The sequence below is a fragment of the Adiantum capillus-veneris genome, chromosome 29, assembly GCF_014529385.1.
Source record: "Adiantum capillus-veneris isolate H3 chromosome 29, ASM1452938v2, whole genome shotgun sequence".
NCBI classification, from domain to species: domain Eukaryota; kingdom Viridiplantae; phylum Streptophyta; class Polypodiopsida; order Polypodiales; family Pteridaceae; genus Adiantum; species Adiantum capillus-veneris.
This window is the reverse complement of record NC_140959.1, coordinates 114918122-114940307: the sequence shown is the minus strand read 5'-3', so window position 1 is coordinate 114940307 and position 22186 is coordinate 114918122. Positions and strand designations below refer to the sequence as shown.

The following is a 22186-nucleotide window of genomic DNA, read 5'->3' as shown; positions in this document are numbered from 1 at the left end:
CAATGTTATGAGGGTTATTGGTGGATTATGTGGCGTGCTGAGGAGTGCTGTAATGCATTCTATTTCATTCGTGGAAATGATGTTGTGGTGTTGTAGATGTATGTTTTTGTTTGATGTGAAGAGGGATACTCCCATGGGGCCAGTTGTTTGAGTGTGTGTGTAACCGTTTATGGCCACTGTGTCGGGATGTCGTAGTTTTGTTTCTTGGAGACAAAGAATGTGGGAGGCCATTAAGCTATTATCATGAATAAGGTTGTTGTAGTGTTTCTTTAGGGACACAATGTTAAGAGATTGTATTATCAAGTGATTGCTGGGCAAAGAGTGGAGGTTAAGCTGTGTAGGTTGCCAAGTGGCATGTGTTTTGAGGTGGTGTAACTCAGTTAGAACTGTTTGGTCTACTTTAATATGGTTGGAAGTTAATTCTGCTAGGAGGTAAAGGTTGTTGGGATATCTTACGTGGGAGAGGGCAGTGTACACAAGGCCGTGACTTCAAATGCTGGTTGGATCAAAAGCCAAGGTGTCTAGCGTCAAGCCTTGTGCACGGTGTATGGCTCTAGCAGCTGCAGGTTGAATTGGGAATTGTGTTCTAGTAATAGTGTTCAGGAAGTTCTTTCCTATTTGAAACTCACGTGTTATTTTTTGGATTGGTGTCCATTGCCTATCTATTGATGCAATGTATAGTTGCTGGTTTTCATACCTAGTTTTTTGGCCTATTTAAGTGGTTTGAAAGTGAATCCGATGGTTTGTGTCGTGGAGGTTTGTGTTATTGCTTTGAATATACCGTCAGCTCCATTGACTAGGCCATCTAGAATGTCAATATTTACAGCACAAAGTTCTACAATTAGGCCTGGTTTCAAGTGAAGTTTTGTGTGAAGACCTGCTGTCAATTTTGGATCTATTGGTATTTGAATAGTTTTGCTACAATTTTTGGCCCTTGTGTCTTGTGTTTCAATAAATAGTGGTGTCCCTATGGTAGTGTTGAAGATATGTTGGTTGTGTAGGTCTTTATCTTTGTTTGCATAGTAAAGGAGGGAGACGATGGTTGGATGAGGTACAACGCGCATGTAATGTGTATTGAGGTACAAAATGTCTTCGTTGGTGTGCTTTGAAACGTGTATCCTGTTGAGTATGTCGATGAATGTCTTGTTAGTTTGTCTCATGGTGCTTGTTAACTCATAAGACTTTATGTGGTCATGCCAGAAAGAGGGTGAGATAGCTTCGAGCAACTGATGTTTTCTGGAGAAAATCCAAGAGTCGTGCACAGGACTCGCTTGACAAAGATCGCCACATAAGACAACGTCAACACCACCAAAGGAAAGGTCGTAGTTGTTTTTTATTGCACGCAGGCGAGAGTCTGCCATAGCGAAGACGCTGGTTCCAATCAAGGAGACTTCATCGAAAACGGCGAGCTGCAGGTCGCGGTAAAGCAGTCGCAGCTCATTCAGTTTCTCAGGTGATAGGGAAGTGTTAGATGATGTGAGCAGTGGCAAGTGGAGGGCTGAGTGGATAGTGGTTCCACCAATGTTAAAGGCAGCCTTGCCCGTGTATGCCATTAGCAAAGCTTTTGTCGTTGTTGGGCTGGAATGTGATCTATGGTTGTAGAAACGTAGAAGTCCTTGGACAATCAAAAGGAGGGTGAAAGTTTTTCATGTGCCTGCGCCTCCAGTCAGGAAAATATGGATTGGTTATGTAGGAAATGTACGTTTTCTTAGCATAATATCATCTAATATTAGCCTTTGTTGTGTGTTAACTATGGAGCCTGATTTACCCTTGTAATTTTCGGTGGTAAAAGCGCACATTTGTAAGGCCCCCATTATGAGGAGAAGCCATCGTGCGTGAAGGAAAATCACTCACCGGAAACCAAAATTTTCACGGACAAGAATCAAGGGCAACTTTAAAGGCCTTGGGGGCGGAGGCCCCCGAGACTTTTTTTCGCCGGAATATTCTTTTTCGTCGGAATATTATGGCCGGACGGGGGCCGGAAAGTGGTCGGAAAACAACCGGTCGGTTGGCCGGTGGCCGGTAGTCAATGGCCGATGGCCGGTGGTCGGAAGTCAATGGCCGGTGGCCGGTGGCCGAATTCAAAAGCGGACTTGTCTTCTCAAGGGCGGCCACACATGGGCGGATTGGAGGGTCCGATTTGGACTTATTCGCACAAGGGGGGCTACACATGGCTGTCTCTCATAAGAGAGGGCAGCCCTTTTGGCCTATAAAAGGAGGACATTTCTACACACATTTCATAGTGTGAAGTTGATGCAACAAGGTGAGTGTGAGGTGGTGAGAGTGAAGCAAGGCGGGAGCTCCATTAAGGGTATAATCCCTTTGTAAACTACTTCTTGTTTTGAAGTACTAAAGCCATTGAGTGGCTGCTTTCCCGTGGACGTAGCCCACATTGGGTGAACCACGTATATCGTGTGTACTCTCTCTCTCTCTCTCTCTACTCTATAATCTCGTGTATATAAATCTGTCTCTCTCCATTAAGTAATCTACTCAATTATCTATTTAGCTACGTCTTATTTCCTAACAACTGGTATCAGAGCAAGGTTTGCTCGTAGCTAAATTATCTCAATGAAAGGATTCCTTGAATTGAGTGGGAGTTATGGCGGAGGAAGGGAAGCTCAAGATTGAGAAGTTCAACGGCAAAAACTACCAACATTGGAAGATGCAGATTGAAGACTATCCCTACAAGAAGGACCTCTATTTGCCACTAGGCGGTCTTGCGAAGAAGCCCGCAACAATGGCAGATGAAGCATGGATTGTCCTTGATCGAAGCGCACTGGGAACAATCCGGTTAAGCTTGGCGTCAACGGTGGCCTTCAAGGTTTCGGAGATGAAGACCACGGAGGACTTGATGAAGTCACTTGACGACTTCTACGAGAAACCATCGGCATCCAATAAGGTATTTCTTATGAAGCGCTTGTTCAATCTAAAGATGGCAGAGAATGGTTTAGTTGCAGAACACCTAAATGACTTTAACACAAACATAAGTCAACTTCGATCAGTGAAAATCAATTTCGATGACGAAGTGCGAGCTCTCCTTATACTATCATCTCTACCAGATAGTTGGGACAGCCTTGTGATGGCTGTAAGTAATTCTATCTCTGGCACAAATACTCTTAAGTTTGATGAGGTTGTGGGTGTTCTCCTAAGCGAGGAAATGCGAAGGAGAAGCACAGGAGAATCATCAAGTGCTGCACTATTAGTGAAAACAAGAGGAAGGCTTAAGGAGAGGTTCAAAAACCAAAAGGGTCGTGATCGCTCAAGGCGGAGCAAGTCACAAGTCAGTTCTTGAATGTTGGAACTGTGGCAAGAAGGGCCACGTCAAGAAGGATTGCTGCTCCAAGAAGAAGAAGGAGACAGAGTCTCAAGACAACAAGCCAACATCGGAGGCCAATGTGGCAGGTAAAGTAGAGCAAGATGCTCTAATTCTCTCATTAGACAATGTGTCTAATTCCTGGATAGTAGATTCCGGGGCTTCATTCCATGCAACACCACACAAGCAACATTTCCAAGACTACACCAAAGGTAATTTTGGGTATGTATACTTGGGAGATGATGAAGCTTGTGAGATTGTCGGCAAAGGTACAGTTTTTGTCAAAACTGCTAACGGAAATGAATGGAAGCTTCAAGATGTTAGGCATGTTCCTTCTCTTCGCAAAAATTTGATCTCTACAGGACAATTGGACGATGAAGGTCACAACATTGCATTCGAAAACAAACGGTGGAAGATCTCAAAGGGATCTTTGGTGGTTGCCAAGGGAGAAAAAGTCGGTACACTTTACTTGTGTACTGTTAGCATGCAACCTTTAGCTTGTGCAGCAACTACAGAAGTTGACAGTGCGGTGTGGCACTACCAACTTGGGCATATGACTGCCAAAGGAATGCAAATCCTTCAAACAAAGAAGCTTCTACCAGGTTTGAAAGAAGTGGACTTAGAGTGCTGTGAAGATTGTGTTTATGGTAAACAAAAGAGGGTAAAATTTCAAAAATCAGGAAATGAAAGAAAAAATAAAAAACTTGAGTTGGTTCATTCTGATGTTTGGGGTCCTGCAAGTACACCATCACTTGGTGGCTCATTGTACTATGTAACATTCATAGACGATGCGACTAGAAAAACATGGGTTTATGTCATGAAGAATAAATCCGATGTATTTTTCATATTTCAAAGGTGGAAAGCCTTTGTGGAGAATGAAACAGGTACCAAGGTTAAATGCCTCAGATCCGACAATGGAGGCGAATATTGCAGCCAAGCTTTTGAAAGCTTTTGTGCTAGCAATGACATTCGGAGGCAAAGGACAACCCCAATGACACCTCAACAAAATGGGATTTCGGAAAGGATGAATAGGACAATCATGGAACGAGCACGAAGCATGCGGCTACATGCAGGCCTACCGCTTGAGCTTTGGGCGGAAGCTGTAAGTACGTCTGTGTACTTAATCAATCGTTCACCCTCAACGGCATTGGATGGGGGAGTTCCAGAAGAGGCATGGACATGTAAACCGGTGAATTATGCATTTCTCAAAGTGTTTGGGTGTGAGGCTTTCATGCACATAGATCGAAGCCTAAATGCACATCGGTCTCCAAAGCACGAAAAATAGCGTGGTAATCGTCTGTACGTGCATTCACGAAGCTAAGCTGCGATGACAAGAGAGGGAAAGCATTAGAAAGCTGCAAATCTATACAAGGGCGAAGATAAGCAAGCCTTATAGTGGCACGGTCCTCAGGCGCTGGCCCATTTGCAACAATAAGGTCACCTTGGGAAAGAACAACTTTTGAAGTGCTAGCATGGCCCTGTATAACAACAAAAGCTACAGTTCCAAAGTGTGTACGGGTGCCTTGTGCATGTAAGGACTGTGCCTCATCCAGGAATTGACGCACTTTGCTCTCTGGGTAGAAACTAAGGCTGACTTCAAAAGGCTTTGTTTTTTCTACAACCGTGGAAGCATTGAAAAATAGTACATGAGGAGATGTGCAACCATCTGACTTAGTTTTTTTTTAAACAGTTACATTCTCAATGTGGACAAAGTCTCCTATAGTAAGGGTGTCAATGAATTGCTCAATAAATTCATCGCTAACATCACAAGTGATGGTGTCAGTGTTGAGTGGATCAACTAGGTCTACCTTAAGGTAACGCATATACTTAGCGACCTCTGGGCTTTGTTTGTAGGTTCCATATCGATTAAGTATGCACCCCTCAAATGCGAAACGAGGGCAAGTTTCAGTGATGTCAACAATGCGCAATAGAGGGATCTTAGTGGGAATATAAGGCACAAGAGAAGATGAACCAGTGGGAATAAGATTCTCATGGGAACACTAAGTACCAATATGTGCTTCTAGTTTGGCACCCTCCGCAATGCTCTCTTTTTTTGCAATTACAAGTGGTGGTCCCCCCAATAAAGGTTTGGCTGCCACAACAAAAAACAAAACTCATAAGGGTTGGATACAACAATACAATATCTTTGTGGTGCAAGCAAGTCTTACTTAGTTCCGTTGTCACCTCACACGTCTTGGAAAGTGTACGTGCTATTGCCCCACTTTGTTCCACACGCTTGAGGGATTTGGGCCCAACGCCAAGAGAAGAAGAAACATCAACCTTAGGTAGGTTCGAAGCGCTCCTTGTGCAGAGTGGAAACACACGATCAAGAACGAGGGCACTATCGGGTCCCAAAAAAGATGCAGCTGTATCACGATGCACTATCTTGTGTAACTCTGTAAAAAACAAAAAGGAAAGCCACATTATTCCCAAGCATATATCAATGATTTTCTATAAGTTAGCAAGCTATTGAGTCACCATTTTCAAACTCCATCGAGCGAACATCACTAGATTCATCGCACATGGGTTCAACGTTGTTATCGTAGCCATCGTAATGTCCATCGAGTGGATTTCGCGAGGAAGAAGAGGTAGCCATATTAAGAGAGGATGGTAAATAATCTTCACACAATTATTACTTGCTGTGTTCAAAAAAAGCAAAAGGTAAAGCGCTTGCTTTAGCTAAAGGATGAATAAGTTCATACAAAGAATACTTCACACAGTCACAAGCATCTTAGGATAAGTAAGGGAGAGGAATATTTTTGAACTGATTTTTGAAAGAGGCAAGCCCACTTATATACTACAAGCTCCCTTGCCTTTCTCAACGGTTCACTATATCTTAAAGCTAACCTACTATCAGATCTATCAAATGGATTTGACACATTTAGACAGATGCAACAGGTGACATCAAATTCAAAGGGATTAATGAACTAGTGGACAAGTGTGTGTTGGTGGTCTAGCATTCCCACCACACTCATGTGTTGAACACCATAGAAATAACGAATGAACGAGCCTAAAATTTTCCCTTGAGAAACTCAGCGAAAAGAAATTTGCATGCTCGAAAAAATGATTTTTCCCGAGCACTTGGTGGGAAAAATATTTTCGAAAACCGGTACTCGTCGTAAATTGTGTGTCGTCTTAATAGTGTACCGGTTTCAATTTCGAAAACGCCACTCGAGGGCACGATAGTATTTGGGAAAAAGGAAAAACGTTGCCCTAGAATAGACAAAAAATAGTGTTGAAATTTTGTGAAGTAGCCTAATTTTTTGAAATTCGTCTCTAGTGTTTGGGCAAAATGTGTGTCGTCTTAATATCGTGCCATTTCCAATTTTAAAACTACCGATTGAAGGCATGGAAAAAGGAGAAGTGCCGTCCCAAAATATACAAAAATAGTGTTAAAATATTAAAAAAATAGTCTATTTTTGAAGTTTCCTCTTGAAATATTTTCGTATCATAGCCTGGACATTGCCGAGCAATATTTTGGGAAAATATGCCTCGGGTTAACACCATACCATTTTGAATGTAAAAAATGCCGAGAAATTCTAAACACCAGGCTAATTTTTTGATGGGTTTTTACACTATTTTTCTCTCTTTTGGGGTTGAAAGCATTTTCAAAATTGAAAACAGTATGGTATTAGGTCAAGACATATTTCTCCCTAACAAAATTTTTCGAGAGGAAATTTTGAAAAATTAGGTACTATTTTTTGCGTTTTTACATTATTTTTCTCTCTTTTGAGGTTCACAAGATTTTCGAAATAAAAAAAGGCATGGTAATCAGTTGAGACACATTTTTCCGTGACAATGCCTACAGCGAAACACTATCTCTCTTTTGAGATTCATAGCATTTTCGAAATCGAAAACGGCATGCAGTATTCAGGAAAAACCATTTTCCCAAACATGCAAAATGACTTTCCTTATTTTTGGAAAGAGGAAAATTTAGAAAACTAGCTTAATTTTTTAGGTTTTTACACTATTTTTCTCTATTTTCGGGCGAAATTTCTCCTTTTCCCCTTGCGCCATGCGCACGTCTACAGCCGCCGCAACCCGAAGCCCAATACTTTCTCCTTTTCCCACGCGATGCCGTGCAAAATTCTGCTTGCAGGGGTCTACTCACTCTTCTTGACTGCATTTATTGCAACGTTGGACTGCTTGCACAGCTTGCAGACGACTTTTAGGCTCGCGAGTTCACCTGCAGGGACACCTACTGTCGCACACCTATAAGCACCACGTCAAAGACGTGCAGGGTAGCCCCATCGACTGCAGTCGCCGAGCACCGTCGCTTCGCCGAGTACCTCTAAGCCTTTAAGGCTCTGCAAAGTACAACCTCCACGTGGACACCATAGGTTGTAGGACGCCCAAGCGAACCCAACACTAAGGCTTTAGCGCCAAAAATGCCGGTTGAGGGCAAGGGGGAAAGGAGAAATTCCACCCCAAAATAGAAAAAAATAGTGTAAAAACCCAAAAAAAATCCCCTTAATTTTCTAAAATTTCCTCTTTGCAAACTGAAGCAAGGCTTTAGCGCCAAAAATGCCGGTTGAGGGCAAGGGGGAAAGGAGACATTCCACCCCAAAATAGAGAAAAATAGTGTAAAAACCCAAAAAAATCCCCTTAATTTTCTAAAATTTCCTCTTTGCAAACTGAAGCAAAGGAAATTTGTATGCTTAGAAACATGATTTTTGCCGAACACTGCTTTGAGATGATCTCTCTCTCTCTCTCTCTCTCTCTCTCTCTCTCTCTCACACACACACACACACACACACACACACACACACACACACACACACACACACAAGCATTCTATTGAAGCGCTGTGGACACCTAAACTAGCCATCACGTACTTTCACTGCATTGGCATTCAAGCGCTGGACATGCAGAAGACGCCTCTAAACGCAGTCAAACTCGCAAGTCACGAGAAGTGAGGGGACAACGGCGGCACTGGGCAGCTACGGACAAAGTCCAGACGCGTCCTTGAGATGATCTCTCTCTCTCTCTCTCTCTCTCTCTCTCTCTCTCTCTCTCTCTCTCTCTCTCTCAAGCAACCAAGGCCCAGCCGCCCAGTCGGTTTCGAGCGCCTGGTCATTGACTGCAACTACTGGAGAATGCGTCAGCTATTGGAGCACGCGTCACCTGTGGACAGCTGCAAAAATTGAGCACGTGCACCTCGAGAGTCGCAAGACGTTGCACAGTCGCAACGTGCTCAAAGCCTCAAACGAACTTGGACGCAGTGAAGGCTCGCAGTGAGGAGAACTGCAACTGCAAGAGTTGCGTGCGAAACTTTTAGAGCTTTAAAAGCCTGTACTTCACTATGCTCCACGTGGAGGCCATACGCAGTAGGACGCCCAAGCCAACCCAACACTAAGGCCATTGCTTTCGCAGGCCAAAAATATATATAACCTTTATAAAACAAAGAAGTCACTTGAGCATTAAAAGAAAGGACCAAATTACAATGATATAAAAATCCATATACATTATAAAACAAGCTCACTTGACATGCGTCATCAATCCATGATTCTGAATCAACAGTCCAAAAAGTGCACCAATTCTCCAGCCACTCTCCTATGGCCTTCTGAAGGTTAAAAAGGTAAAGGCTCATAATGATCTCCATGAGAGAGAGAGAGAGAGAGAGAGAGAGAGAGTAATGTTTTTTTTCAAAAAAACCTTTTATTTAGTCCTTAATATGTAATCGTAAGAATTTAGTTTACTTCTTAAGCAATGTGTGGAAAAAAACAAGGTCTACTGCATTTTTTAACCAGTTAGATTTGCAAAATCCTAACTAGATTATGAGATGACCTTGACAAAAAATCTATAAATATTTGAGTTTTAATGTAAAAATCAATAATTTTTTGATTTTTTGACTTAGTAATCGACAAACTTCAAGTGTGCCCTTAATTTCTTTGGTTAGGAAAAACGCTTTTGGCAAGCCTTGTTCTTAAGTTTAAAATGATTTGTGGTTTAAAAAAATCAAAAGTTTTTGAAAAATTATCATATTCAAACTTCAAATCATTTGTTGCATCCTTTTCAAAATAAAGTAAATCTAACATAAGCAAAGATCATGTGAAAAGCTTTCTTTTCAAGGCTTTCAAGACTTTTAAGGTTCCTTTGAGGGACATCTGTCAAACACCAAAACTTGGACGACCTTCATCCGTATGGATACTAAGGCCTTTAGAGGCCAAAAAGTAGGTCTACATTAAGGTGAAAGGCATCGAATGCACATCCACACCAAGACCAGCAAAATTGAATACCTTGGGCAGTTAGAAAGTCATAATATGTAGCTTGTGTACAAAAAAATTGGAGATACTTGGTAAAACACCTTCTAATATAGCCATTTCATTTGCCACATAAAGAGTTCGTAAGTTTGAGAAAAATGCTCTCTTTCTCAAACATGGTTTTCCAGTAGAGGCATCGAATGCATCCAACACACCAAGACTTGCAAGAATTGAATATCTTGGGCAGTTAGAAAGCCATAATATGTAGCGTGTGTACCACGGGGATGATCGGTCTTTAAACAAGAGAACGGCGCCAAATGGGTGCCATCATTAAGCTTTATTTTGAACTTGCTCCACCATAAAACTCCGCTTTGATTGGATTGCACCTAGCCTTGAAAACTACAGAGAATACCCAAAAGGATAAAGCCCCCAAGAAGAAACTTGAAAACCAGGAAACCTCATATAATGCCCGAAAAATGAAGGGCACGTGACTTAAGACACCAGCTGAATACAAGAACCCCAGTACATTCGGCAGGAACCCGACAAAGAAAGCAACTACAGCCTTCAAATTATAACCCTTGGAGTACCAATAGAGTGGAACAGTGTTGGGGTAGTAGAGGGCGTCGATGTCAAGCACACAATGCCTCACTATGTAGTAATCGACTACAATTATGCCCGTCAATGGGCCGGTAATCAAGGATAACCCCAAGAGCCACTTATAGAAAAGTGTTTGGCTATTCGCAAAAAGGCGCCAAGGCTGCATTAGGACCCCTACAACTGCTGTTATCAAAGCCCCCAATCGGAAGGTGATCGACTCCGGAAACAGATTGATGAGAGCATTTGAGGGTGCAATAATGTTCGCCACATTTGTAGTTACTATAACCAGAGTCATGCCAAGGAGAGAGATAATTGTAGGCGTGATCCCACCAATCTGGGCTAGAATTTCAACAGGGTTTGATATTACAATGCCAAATATTACGGCCGTCGAGGAGCTCACAGCAAGGCCCACAAATGAGAAGGCAATCATAAGAAATGGGAATGTGGCATGCCCAAGAACTTGATCCTTTTGACTTCTTGCAAACCTTGTGATATCTGTAGTGTCATCAGAAACGGACGAAAGAAAATCAGAGGGTATATCCACCCATTCCGATTAACAGATACAGGAGCCCCCTTGCATTTAATGGCCATGGACCTTATCTCATCAAAATCATGGCATGAGTATGGGATATTTGGGATATATGGGATATGGGATATACACATATAGATACACACACACACACACACACACACACATGTTATATATATATATATATATATAAAAATAACATGTGTGTGTGTGTGTGTGTTCTTTTATCTTATTTTACATCGTCGGCTTAAATCACTCTCGCACACAACAAGCACTTGAGTATGGCCATGCTTACATGCAACTGCAAGCAACAATGCCCAATTATCACAACAGATGTATGAACATAGGAAAACCATGCATTTATCTGCCAAGCAACCAACCTTAGGTCCCTTGCAAACAGGGATCTACACACAATTCACTCAAGCAAGTAGTCCCTTGGCTCAATTTGCCCATCCCACCCTTCAAGTGCACCTAAAGCAGCTAATCTGGTGAGAAAAAAAATTACCAGATATACTCAAGCTCATCGATGAGTAGAGGCTGAAATTTGCCGTCAATCCAACGGAAAAAACACTCCAAAACTGCCCCTGTTTTGCTCCTCCGGGGCCAAATTGTGACGAGGCCGATAGCATCTCTTGTAACCCTCCTGCCTTGACACATGCCCATAAGAGCAGCCATACACACAGAATGAAAAGAAGAGGGGCAGAATACTTCTCGAGATAACGGATTCCATCCATGCCTTGCCATATAAACCCTACTTGAAAAAGCCAGAATGCCCCAAAACATCCAAGCTGTGGCAACGAAATACCAATCCATGCAATGGCTTGCCACTCTTGAAGGCTTCCGTTGCACAGAGCATCTAGAAAGACAAAGAGAGCTTGTGCTCCGATCCATGTGTCGATGCCAAACCAACCACAGGAGCTGACACCGCGAAGACAGGCAGCGATGTGGGCACCTCTGGTACCAAGCGAAGATCGACATAAGACGGGGAAGGGAATTCCGTACTTGGTACCTGAATGGCCCATACAAATGAGAAGCAAGAGTTGTAAGAAGTTAGCGAGCGCAACTGTGAGGAGACCCTGCCACCAGGACATGCCCTGTTCAACGAGAGAGCCCGCAACGTAGAAAGTCGAAACAGAGATGACCATACCCACCCAGAAGCAGGCAATGTCCAAGCCGGAAAAGGTTCTGTGCGCGAGCGGGATGGGCTGGAGGTCCTCCTTCTTGTGGTATTCATCGCCATCTTCTTGCAACGCACCATTATCAAGAAGGAGGTGCTGCTGGACTGCATCATCCATCTCCTCCTCCCCCTCGCCTTCTGGAGTAAGGGAAGCGTGAAGGGTTCATCTGCATCAGAAGAACTCCCCCTCGCCTTCTGGCCCCTACATCACTAAGAGAAGCGTGAAGGGTTCATCTACATCGGCCCATCGCTACGCCGATTGAAATGCAAGGAAGCTGGACGTCACCCAAATGGAAACATTTCAACTGTAAGAAAGCCCCGTCCTTCTCGGAAAGACTCAAACTTCTATCTCTACTATCCCCTTTATAGCCTACAGAGAGCTTAGAGAGCTTAAAAATTTGACGGAAGGAGAATTGTCACACTTTGGCAACTCTTCTATTTTTATCATTTCCTTCCAAGATTCCACTCGATTCCCTCCCAACCCCACTTCTTGCCAATGAGGAGGCTTCCACGTGCACCATTATAAAAGCGAAGTGAGTGTATTCGAACCCACAACGTAGCAACACAATGGTTTTCAAGCGGCCTTCCCTAACCAAGGAAGCAAGGACCTTGAGTTGACCTATGCGGCCAACCCATACAATAAAAAATATCCTCAATCCGTGCTCATCTCCTGCACGCATGTCCATCGCCCTCAATCCGTGCTCGTCTCCTGCACGTCCACCTGCTACGTACCTGCGCGCACATCCTCTCATCTCTGACTGTCGCGTTGCCCAATTCCCTGGCACCATATCCTGGTTTGACTGTCACATCGCTGATTTCCCCTCGCATCTAATTTGAGTCCTACAAATTTCCGAATTTATTTGATTGGGCCACCCCTACTGGCTTCTCCCTTCAATTTCAGATTCTTCCAGATTCTCCGTATTTTCTCTCAAGGATCTTCTCCCCTTACAAAATGAAAGGGCGAAATTGAACCCATGCCCGTCAATCGATATCTATTCAACCTGCTCCCGTGGGCCGTAACAACTCCGCTTACTCCCAACGGCATGGATACTCCCAACGGCAATCCATGCAAAGACAATATATGTGATTTTCCATTCAAATTCTGAGCGTCCCTTGCCCGTCACCCTCCTTGTGCACATGCCTTGAGCGTCCCCTGCATATCGTGCACATCTACCTCCTCGCTCATCGCCTCGCTGATATTTTGCCTTCTGCGTCGCTTGATTTCGTTTTTTTTTATATTATTTCTTCCCCCCTACTCTTGCATCTTCCAAGATTGGCACTCACTTTTGTTTTTCAACATTCGTAGGACCTACTGCATTCTCCTATATTTTATTCAAACATTATCAAGATTCCTCGTGATCCCATCCAGGGCTAGAAAAACATATTTTTTCTAATCGAAGAAAATAAGGGCAAACTTGAAATTATCTCGGTTTTAAGGTCAAATTTTTGATCTTTTGCTAGTAATTAAACTAAAACTTGTGAAAAAATCCTGGTCTTCTTCAAGGCAAGCTCAAAATCTAACTGAGATTTTAGGATTTCAGTCGGTTAAAATACAGTGGACCCCAATTTTTTGTAACATTGATCCCATCCTTGACTCCTTCTAATTTGGACTCTCTTATCTTTACAAAAGAGGCATTAAGGATTTGAACCTTCACCGAGGCGAGTTATTCATCGCGCTGCTAGGCTACGCCATCCATACGAATGTGCCATGTTTATTCTTAACCATACCCAATAGCAGCGCCCTCTCTCTGCTCTCGCCTTCCTCCTTTTCCCTTGCTCCAAGCCTCTCTGCACTGCCCCTTCGTGCACCAGTTCCAAATCTCTCTAAATTCTCTCTCTCTCTCTCTCTCTCTCTCTCTCTCTCTCTCTCTCTCTCTCTCTCTCTCAGCCATTGTAATTTAATCCTCGTAATCTAATGAGACTCCAAGGTATATACCTTACTAATTAATTATTAATACAATAAAACCAAATGGGTACCCCCTATCGGCTCTCTTCAAAGAAAACCTTACAAAATATATAAAAGTGAAGGGTTCAAGATCTCATCTTCGCGACGGGTGTTGGCCTCAGTTGTTGGCGATGGCCCCTATAATGGAAATGGCCTATGAACTTTGAGAATAGCGCAATTAAGAGAATTAGAGTCAGCATTGTTGTGAGATTACTTTGAGAACATAGAGGGTGAACTTAATTGATGGTAGCAACATAAACCTACTAAATTAACTTGGCATGAAGAATACTTTTGCAAGAGAGAGTATTAGAGAACATGACAATAGTTGAGGATTGGATTTACTTGGAGCCAGTCCCCCCTCCAAAAGGCGTTTGTATTATAGATTCTCCCATCAAGAGAGACTTAGTACAATACAATCTTTGTGTTCCTTGTGACCTATGTGATGTAATGAAAATGGAAAGCTTCATGCATCACGAGCATAACATAAACTTTGCAAAAAGCATTAACTATCCCAAGCCTCAGTTCCAAGGTCTCAAACACCTTCGAAGGTGGAGAGAGCTAGCGGATAGGGAAGAGGAAGAAGAATCATTCATAGGAGAAAGAAATATTTCCTCACTTATCATCACTCTTCTTGCTTAGCATAGCATAATAGCATAGTAATGAAGATGAAGAAGATGGCAAGCTTAAACGTTGAAGCATGGCTCTTGGTTGGATTTACATTCCATAGCCAAGAGTGTGGGTGTAGGATCTCAACTTTTCAACAAGCTTGGAGAAGGAGATGGAGCTCTTGCACTTTGCACTTCACATAATGAGAGAGTGTGTATGTGTGTGGGGGGGATTGTATACCCCCTCTCATGCTTGGTCCACCTCTCTCTCTCTCTCTCGTACTATTTAATTATATCATTTGGACATAATTATATCATTTGGACATGTGTCCTCTTTTTTCTCTTTCAGAGAAAGAACTTAATTACTTATTTTTATGCATTTAAATTCTCATTAGACCCCTTTAAATCCTATCTAATAGGATAGGATTTAGATCCCTTTAAATCTTATCCAATAGGATTCAAGCACATCATGAGGGCCAAATGGGGAGGATCTTGACATGTATCTTTTATGCTTCTTAAGATATCATGTTTGAATTGAACACTTCAAGCACCTTAGTCATTTAAGCATGAAAATTGTTTATGCCTTTTGAGAGATCATGTTTTAATTGAACACTTCAAGAACCTTAGTCATTCATGCATGATCGAACATCTCAAGCTTGGGCAAGGTTTCCACAAACACCTTAAGCACCTTAGTTAGCAAGCATGAAAAGCACCTCATGCTTGGGTAGGATTCCCACCTCAAGGTCAGCCCTAGCTTGCCTAAGGTCAAAGGAATTTTTAACATCAACTTTTGGAGGTCTTTAATGAAGCTAATCCTAAGGTTTTTAAGCTCCATTAGGTAGCATTTCTCTTTAACAGACCATCTCTCATTTGGACCCATTTAACCTTGGCCCCGTGTTGAGACAGATCCATAAGCACATGTCTATATTCTAACCCTTGTTCCCATTTATTCTTCCACATTAAATTATCAATTTAATATAAGAAAATCATTTGGGTTGGTTAGATATTAGATTTTATAACATTACGTCTCTCTTGAAATCATGTATGTCACTCAAACACCAAGTAGAATTTACCACTCTACTTTGGGAGTATGACATGGACTAAAGAGCAAACATGCTTGCGGCAGCTACATCTCCCAAGCACCAAATGGACTAGTCATCCATTCTGGAATGATGTCGTAGGGTGAAAAGGGATCCTCTAGACTAATGACTAAGACTTTATCTCTTCTACCTCATAGTCGAGGATGACTATGCTGCAGCTACGTCTCCCAAGCATCAAATGGGCTAGTCATCCATTCTGGAATGATGTCGTAGGGTGAAAAGGGATCCTCTACACGCTAAGAAACGTAGACTAATGACTAAGACTTTATTTCTTCTACCTCCTAAATCACAAACATGATCCTAAGCATGCATACTATTTAAATTTGTGCACAAAGAGGATTAGTCTTATAAGACAAAAACATTGCTCATTTAGAAAGCATTTACATTTGCTTACTCTAGTGTAGCATTGTAAGCATTGACAAGGTTCATACTATCCTTAAGCTGTATTCCTTGCATCCATCTAGCATCTTTAAAAGGATAATTTTTGAACTTAATAAGATATCGTTGGATAATCTTACCATGTCGTAGTACCTTGTCTTCGTGCCGAAAGATAGCTTCGGGTTGTAGCACCTCTTCTTGGTCTTCGATTTTTGGAGGGTCTTCAATAATTGGTTCTCTTGGTGGCTCTCCTTTATACGACTTAAGTAGGCTCACATGAAAAGCATTGTGTATGAGACAATGGTTCGGCAACTTGAGTTGATAAGCCATGTCATTGATTGGCTTCAAGATTTAAAAAGGACCAGAGTATATTTTTGCTAGTTTAGCATAATACTTTTGATGATCCGTAGGATTTTTGCCCGTCGTTTGCCTCAATCAAGCCTTGGGAAACTTAAGTAAGACCCAATTATTTTCTTTGAACGTTAAGGTTCTTCTGTGCTTGTCGGCAGGTAGCTTTTTGCCTTTGTTGAGAGATTGATATAGCCTCCTTAACCTTTTGAAAAGATTCTTGTAGGTCGCGGCTATACTCATGTGCGCGTCTGTCACACGTGTCAAAGGAGAGGATTTGCCATACACTGTGTGCAAGCCACAAATGGCTGCAAGCACACAACCAGACTAATCTAGAAATCTCAAGAGAGCAAGGGTGTGTCACTCACCGCCCTATGCTCGCCTTCGTGAAGGATTCCTCACCACGAAGAAGAGGGAGCTACCGCCGTGCAACGCTCAACCGCCTCGCCGCCGCCGTACCGTCGCAATGCTCTCTCTCTCTCTCTCTCTCTCTCACACACACACACACACACACACACACACACACACACACACATACGCATACGCACACACACACACACACACAAGGAGATGGAGATGGAGCAAGAGCACTCTTCAATTGCACAAATGAGAGAATAAGTGATTCTTATATTTAGGTGAATTTTATCTGAGCTCGCCCATTCACACTTGGGCGCCCATGCTTAGCCAACTAATCCTTGAATGTTCCAGTTAGAGGACGTCTCTCATCGACGATCACTCTTACCCTTTTCCTATTGGACCGACAAGCCCGACCCATGACTACTAGAAGTGGACGCCGTGGTTAACATGCCCCCCTTCCTGATGTAGGTTTCACCCTCGGAATATAACAGTGCAGCATCGGAATCCATGATAGGAGTACCTGTAGTAGCAGAAGAAAAACAACATTGTGAAAGCTCAAAGGCAGTATGTGTAGGTGTGCAATAAGTGAGATGCATACATATATTCTACAAAATGCCCTACTGACAGCTACGTCGTTTTATTCAATTTCTTCGAAGATTCCTATCGATTCCACTTCACAGGAGGGATTGCTCTTGCACCCTCATAAAAGGAGAGAGCAAGATTCAAACCCACATGCAACAGTGTTATATAAGCCATTCACTATTGCTATAAACCACGACAACCACTATGACTGTGAGCTGAAAATTCTACCCATTAATTTATAAAATTATGCTTTTGGCGCCCCCCTACTTCTCCCGCTCTGCACCTCCCCAACCACATCTCTGTCCTACCCCGCCTCCTCTTTGCGCGAACTGTGCCTTCCCCCCTGCGCACGACCTTCTCTCATGCCTTCTCTGTGGTCCTGTACAAAGCGGATATTCTCTCCTAATGAAACATTTTTCGATTGTACGCCAGTTGGTACCCCCTACTAGGAAATGCAAAAAAAATCATGAATTGTAACATTACCAACTAGAACAAGTGTAGTACCTGAATGAAATGCAATTGAGTTAAGGTCTGTTAGGTTGACTTTAAGAGAAGTACACAAGAGCTAGAACTAAAGTAAGTACTAGATGTCCAACGTTAATTATAAAATGTCGACTAAAGAGTAGTTAACCCTAGGATTGTTCATCAGGGTTTAAAGACTAGTGATCTTGTCACTTATACCACCTAAGTGTGATCAACATAAAATACAAGGAAGTTTGTGCTATTTGATTTTTCTTTTCTCTCTCTCTCTCTCTCTCTCTCTCTCTCTCTCTCTCTCTCTCTCTCTCTCTTTTGTCATAGTTGTTACAAGTAGCTGGGGAACTCAAGGTCTCAAATACCAGCAGCTGAGAGACTCGAGGTCTCAAATGCCAGCTTAACACATGGACTTCCATAACACAAGTCACTCTTAGGTGGAATAAGCTAGAGAGAACTAGATCCTCATATCTTAAAACATTAATAAAGTTACTACAATCAATAGACTATTTAGGAATTAAAGCTAACAATTAAGTGGCATAGTTTAACCTAAGGTCCTGATACCTACTTAAAGCCAACTAATAGAGCAAACTCAAAGAGAAGAATAAGGTACTAGAAGTTTGAAAAAATTATAGCATCTAAATTAGCAATGTCACAACTTCATACATTTTATACATTGTTAGAAACTCAAATGACAAGATGCAAATATGTAACTGTGGAAAGCATAGATAAAAGAAAGTAGTACACCTGATATAATGGAGAACATCCATTGTTGTTGTCCTTCGAAGGCATCCTTATGTAGTCACAAACTGCACAATAGTCATCACCAAATATCCACCTTCCAGAGACACATTAGTGGAAAAAGGTCCCACCCTTATTAAACACAATTAAAAAACATAAGGAACCCTAACCTAATTATTTGCACTCCCCCTAGAGAGTCAAGGGAATAAGATATTGTAGAGATTGGAGGAAAACCCTAAGGTTAAACCCCTATCCTCGTCGTCGAGAAAAACAAAGTCATCATCTGTGAGACCATATATGCCATCCGTGTAATCATGTAAATTGTCTTCATTATTAGAGGCACCAATGTTTGCTAAGAAGGTCACTAGATGTCTATAGTCATCTTGGTCAAAAGGGTAGACTTGTGCAATGGGAGAAACGATCTCTACTAAGTATGGATCAGTCGTGGTCAAGAGACGTATCAGCCATTCTAACCGGTCGAAATTTCTCTCACATGCTAGCGTACCTACCAAATCCCATTCACAGGTAAGCACCGGAAAGACCATGTGAAACACTTGTAAAAAGTAACGAGGGTAGCTATCACCCAAGGCAAGAGTGGATGACTCTAGCGTACTGGAAAGCCATATCTATACACACAGATAGATGATGGTTAGAGTGCAAATATTACAAGGGTTGTGTCAAAAGGTCGTGTCCTTGTGCATAATGTGTTTTTATGATTTTGTGTTATGTATAGAACTTGTAAGTTTCCAAATTATTGTTTGGTGGCTCTTGCTCTTTTACTTTTTTATCTTGTTTTTGTGAGTATAAGACTTTATATATACATTCCCTAAGATTCGGAGATTGATAGGTCAGTGAGGAATGTTGAGAGGGAAGCAAGTGAATGATGGATGTCAGCAAACACTCCCCCCTTCCTTGGGTAGATCATTCATTTTGGAATGATGTCATCACCTTTTGAAACCAATTGTTCCAAGTTGTTACGGGTGAAGACTTTGACCAATAGTTTTCGTCCACCCTAGGCATTTCATCTAGTTGCAAGGGTGGTAAGGTACTCTCCCATGATTTTATTTGCAGCGTTGTTGTAGGTGGTGAACTTACAACGGGAGGTGCAAATGTTTCCTTGTTTGTATGGATATGTACAATGGTAGTGGAGGTTGTGTCAAAGCTTCTATTTTTGTATAGGAACTACATGAAGAGCAAGAATCTTCATTTGACTTCCCTATTCCTGAGTTAGGTGGAACAAATCATTCTTTCTTCGGTACCCAAACTAACTCTAGAGCGGGTGTGTAGCATTCCGTGATTCTTTCCTTTCCGTGATCTTCAATTCGTATTAGAGCTACAAGATTGGGCTCACATGGGCCAGGTGACAAGTAAGAGCACATTTTACGTTTTGGCACGTTTCTTTACATTTCTTGGGACGAGAGGGATGTCTCTTACCAGGATCGTCTTTTAGCACTAGCTATGGTCGCTAAAGAAGCTATAGGGACCCACTTGTATGTTTTCTTTATTATATTAGGATGGGTCTTGTGTGTCTCAAGCTTTATTTAAACTACAATAGTTGAAGCTCTAGAGAGTTGGGCTATGGGGACATATGGTTCAACCTGTTGGACATGCAATGTTTTGGGTTTTATTTCCTTAAAAGACAATATCTCAGGGACTATGGCTTGAGTGGCAGGGCTAAGAGTTGGTTTCTACGTTGTGACACCCCCAGTCCCCCAATAAATAGTGCATTTGGTGGCTATCATCTACGTGCGTCCTAGGTTTATATTACCCTCCATAGTTCTAGCAGGCATGACAAAAAAGTCTTGAGCTACAACCCCATTGTCATAACTGACAGAAGTGTGCCAGATTCCAAAACCTGCACTTTTTTTCTTGTTGACACCCTTGACTTGGATATTACTCTCAGATAGAGGTGGCTTCCCTAACTGACACCAAACTCCATAGGATAACAAATTATGTTGAGCTCCTGTATCCAATAATTGTTATATAGTACTCTCCCATAGAGGCTATTTAATTCAATTTGATATCGTAGAGGTGGCTTAGATTCCAATGAATCATCATCAGTGTCTTCAAAAAGCACTTCCGTGATTCCCAGATTAGCTTCTCGTAGGTGTCTAAGACGTTGTTGTCTTTCTCGAGCCTCAACTCTTGCTTGGATATTTTTAAGCTCTGCCTGTTCTTTGGCTGCTTTCTTTTGATAGATGGCAAGTAGCTCCTCTTGGCTTAAAGGGTCATAATATCTTTTAAATTTTGCTACCATTGAGGAATCCAATGGTTTCAATTCCATCAAGAGTCTCCACACGAATGGTTCCTTGTGGGGTGATTTCACATGCTCTATATGGTCCTTTTCCTACATATTTCAACTTTTTCTTTTCGTTACGCACTCATACATAAGGACTTTATCACCAACATTGATATCCTTGTTCTTTAGATGACGGTCAAACCATTTTTTCCTCCTATCTTTCTCCACAAGTGCATTTTGCACAGTCAATTGTATTTCTTCATCTAACCTCTCAAGGATATATAAGCACTCAACTAAAGGGTTACCATCCCAACCTTCTTGTGAAGCTACACACAGACTAGGAATTACAAACTCCCATGGCATAACTGCTTCTTGGCCATATACTATTTTGAATGGTGTACAATTAATAGCCACTTTGTAAGAAGTACGATACGCTTATAGGACTGAAGTCAGCTTCAAATCCCAATCTATGCAATAAGCTTTCACCGTTTTAGTCAAGATAGAGATTAAGGTCTTGTTGGTACTCTCAACTTGGCCATTTTCTTGTGGATAATAAGGTGTGGACTTATGGTGAGCTATCATGACGTTGGTAGTGAGTTCTTTTATCACTCCAAAGGGACAACCAAATCTTGTAATAATGTTCTCAAAGAGAAACTTGGCAGTTGACCTTGTATCAGCCTTATGTGTCGCTCTAGCTTCCGTCCACTTTGTTACATAGTCAGTGATGGCAATGATAATATATCAAGATTGAGTGCTACGAGCTGCCGAACTAATTGGGCCTACAAAGTCTAAACCCCATTTTTCAAATGGTTGAGTCACTTTAACAGGATGTAAGGGCATCTTATCCTTTCGTTGTGTGATGTTGTAATGTTGGCATTCATCACATCCTTTTGCAAAAAATGATACATCCTTGAATAAGGTAGGTCACCAATAGCCTGATTGCAACACCTTTCTAGCTGTTGTTAGTTCCTCTGAGAAATGTCCTCCGGCTATACCCATGTGGGCTTCTTGCAGTATGTATAAATACTCATCCTCACGGGCACAACATCTAAGAATCTCGTCCTTCCCTAGCCTGTAGAGAGTTCCTGCGATGAGAGAATAAGGTTCACACTCTTTTAACAGTTTTCGAGCTATGTCCTTACCAAGCTCTTTAGGTGGAAAACCGTTAACTAAAAAGTTCACAATCTTCTCACTCCATTCAGGTATGGTCTGGACTAGGAATAGAGAAGTATCAGGCAATTCATCATCGACTCCAATAGAGGCTTCACCATTGAGTATGCGAGACAAATGATCCGCCATGACATGTCTTTTACCAGGTCTCACCACAACGGTAAAATCAAACTCAAGGAGAATTAACAACCATCATGTAATTCTTCCCATGGAACAAGGTTTATTTACTAGATACAACAAGGCTTGATGATCCACATAGAAAACAAACTTGCTAGCAAGAAGGTAGTAGCAAAATTTCTTCACTGCGTAAATCATAGCTAAACCTTCTCGCTTTGTAGTGGTGTAGTTTCTCTCGGCATCATTCAATTGACGACTTAAAAAGCTAATGGGGTAGTCCAGTTTATGTTCTCCTGGTTGAGCTAGAACAC

The 22186-nt window shown here is 42.0% G+C and overlaps 2 protein-coding genes across 3 annotated transcripts; both read right to left on the bottom strand.

Moving 5' to 3' along the window:
• Positions 1–710: 710 nt before the first annotated feature.
• Positions 711–1553, bottom strand: LOC147419802 (uncharacterized). Its single transcript, XM_086505846.1, has one exon. The coding sequence runs from the start codon at positions 1551–1553 to the stop codon at positions 711–713; it is 843 nt and encodes a 280-aa protein (XP_086361972.1).
• Positions 1554–9363: 7810 nt separating this feature from the next.
• Positions 9364–12151, bottom strand: LOC147419801 (purine-uracil permease NCS1-like). Of its 2 annotated transcripts, XM_086506007.1 has the most exons (3): positions 11794–12151; positions 11148–11718; positions 9364–10608 (listed from the first exon to the last, which is right to left on the bottom strand). In XM_086506007.1, exons 1-3 carry the CDS (start codon positions 11935–11937, stop codon positions 9854–9856), a joined length of 1470 nt encoding a protein of 489 aa, XP_086362133.1. In that variant the 5' UTR covers positions 11938–12151; the 3' UTR covers positions 9364–9853. The 2 variants fall into 2 exon arrangements, with proteins under 2 accessions (XP_086362133.1, XP_086362132.1); XM_086506006.1 differs by having other exon boundaries at positions 11148–12150.
• Positions 12152–22186: the final 10035 nt, after the last annotated feature.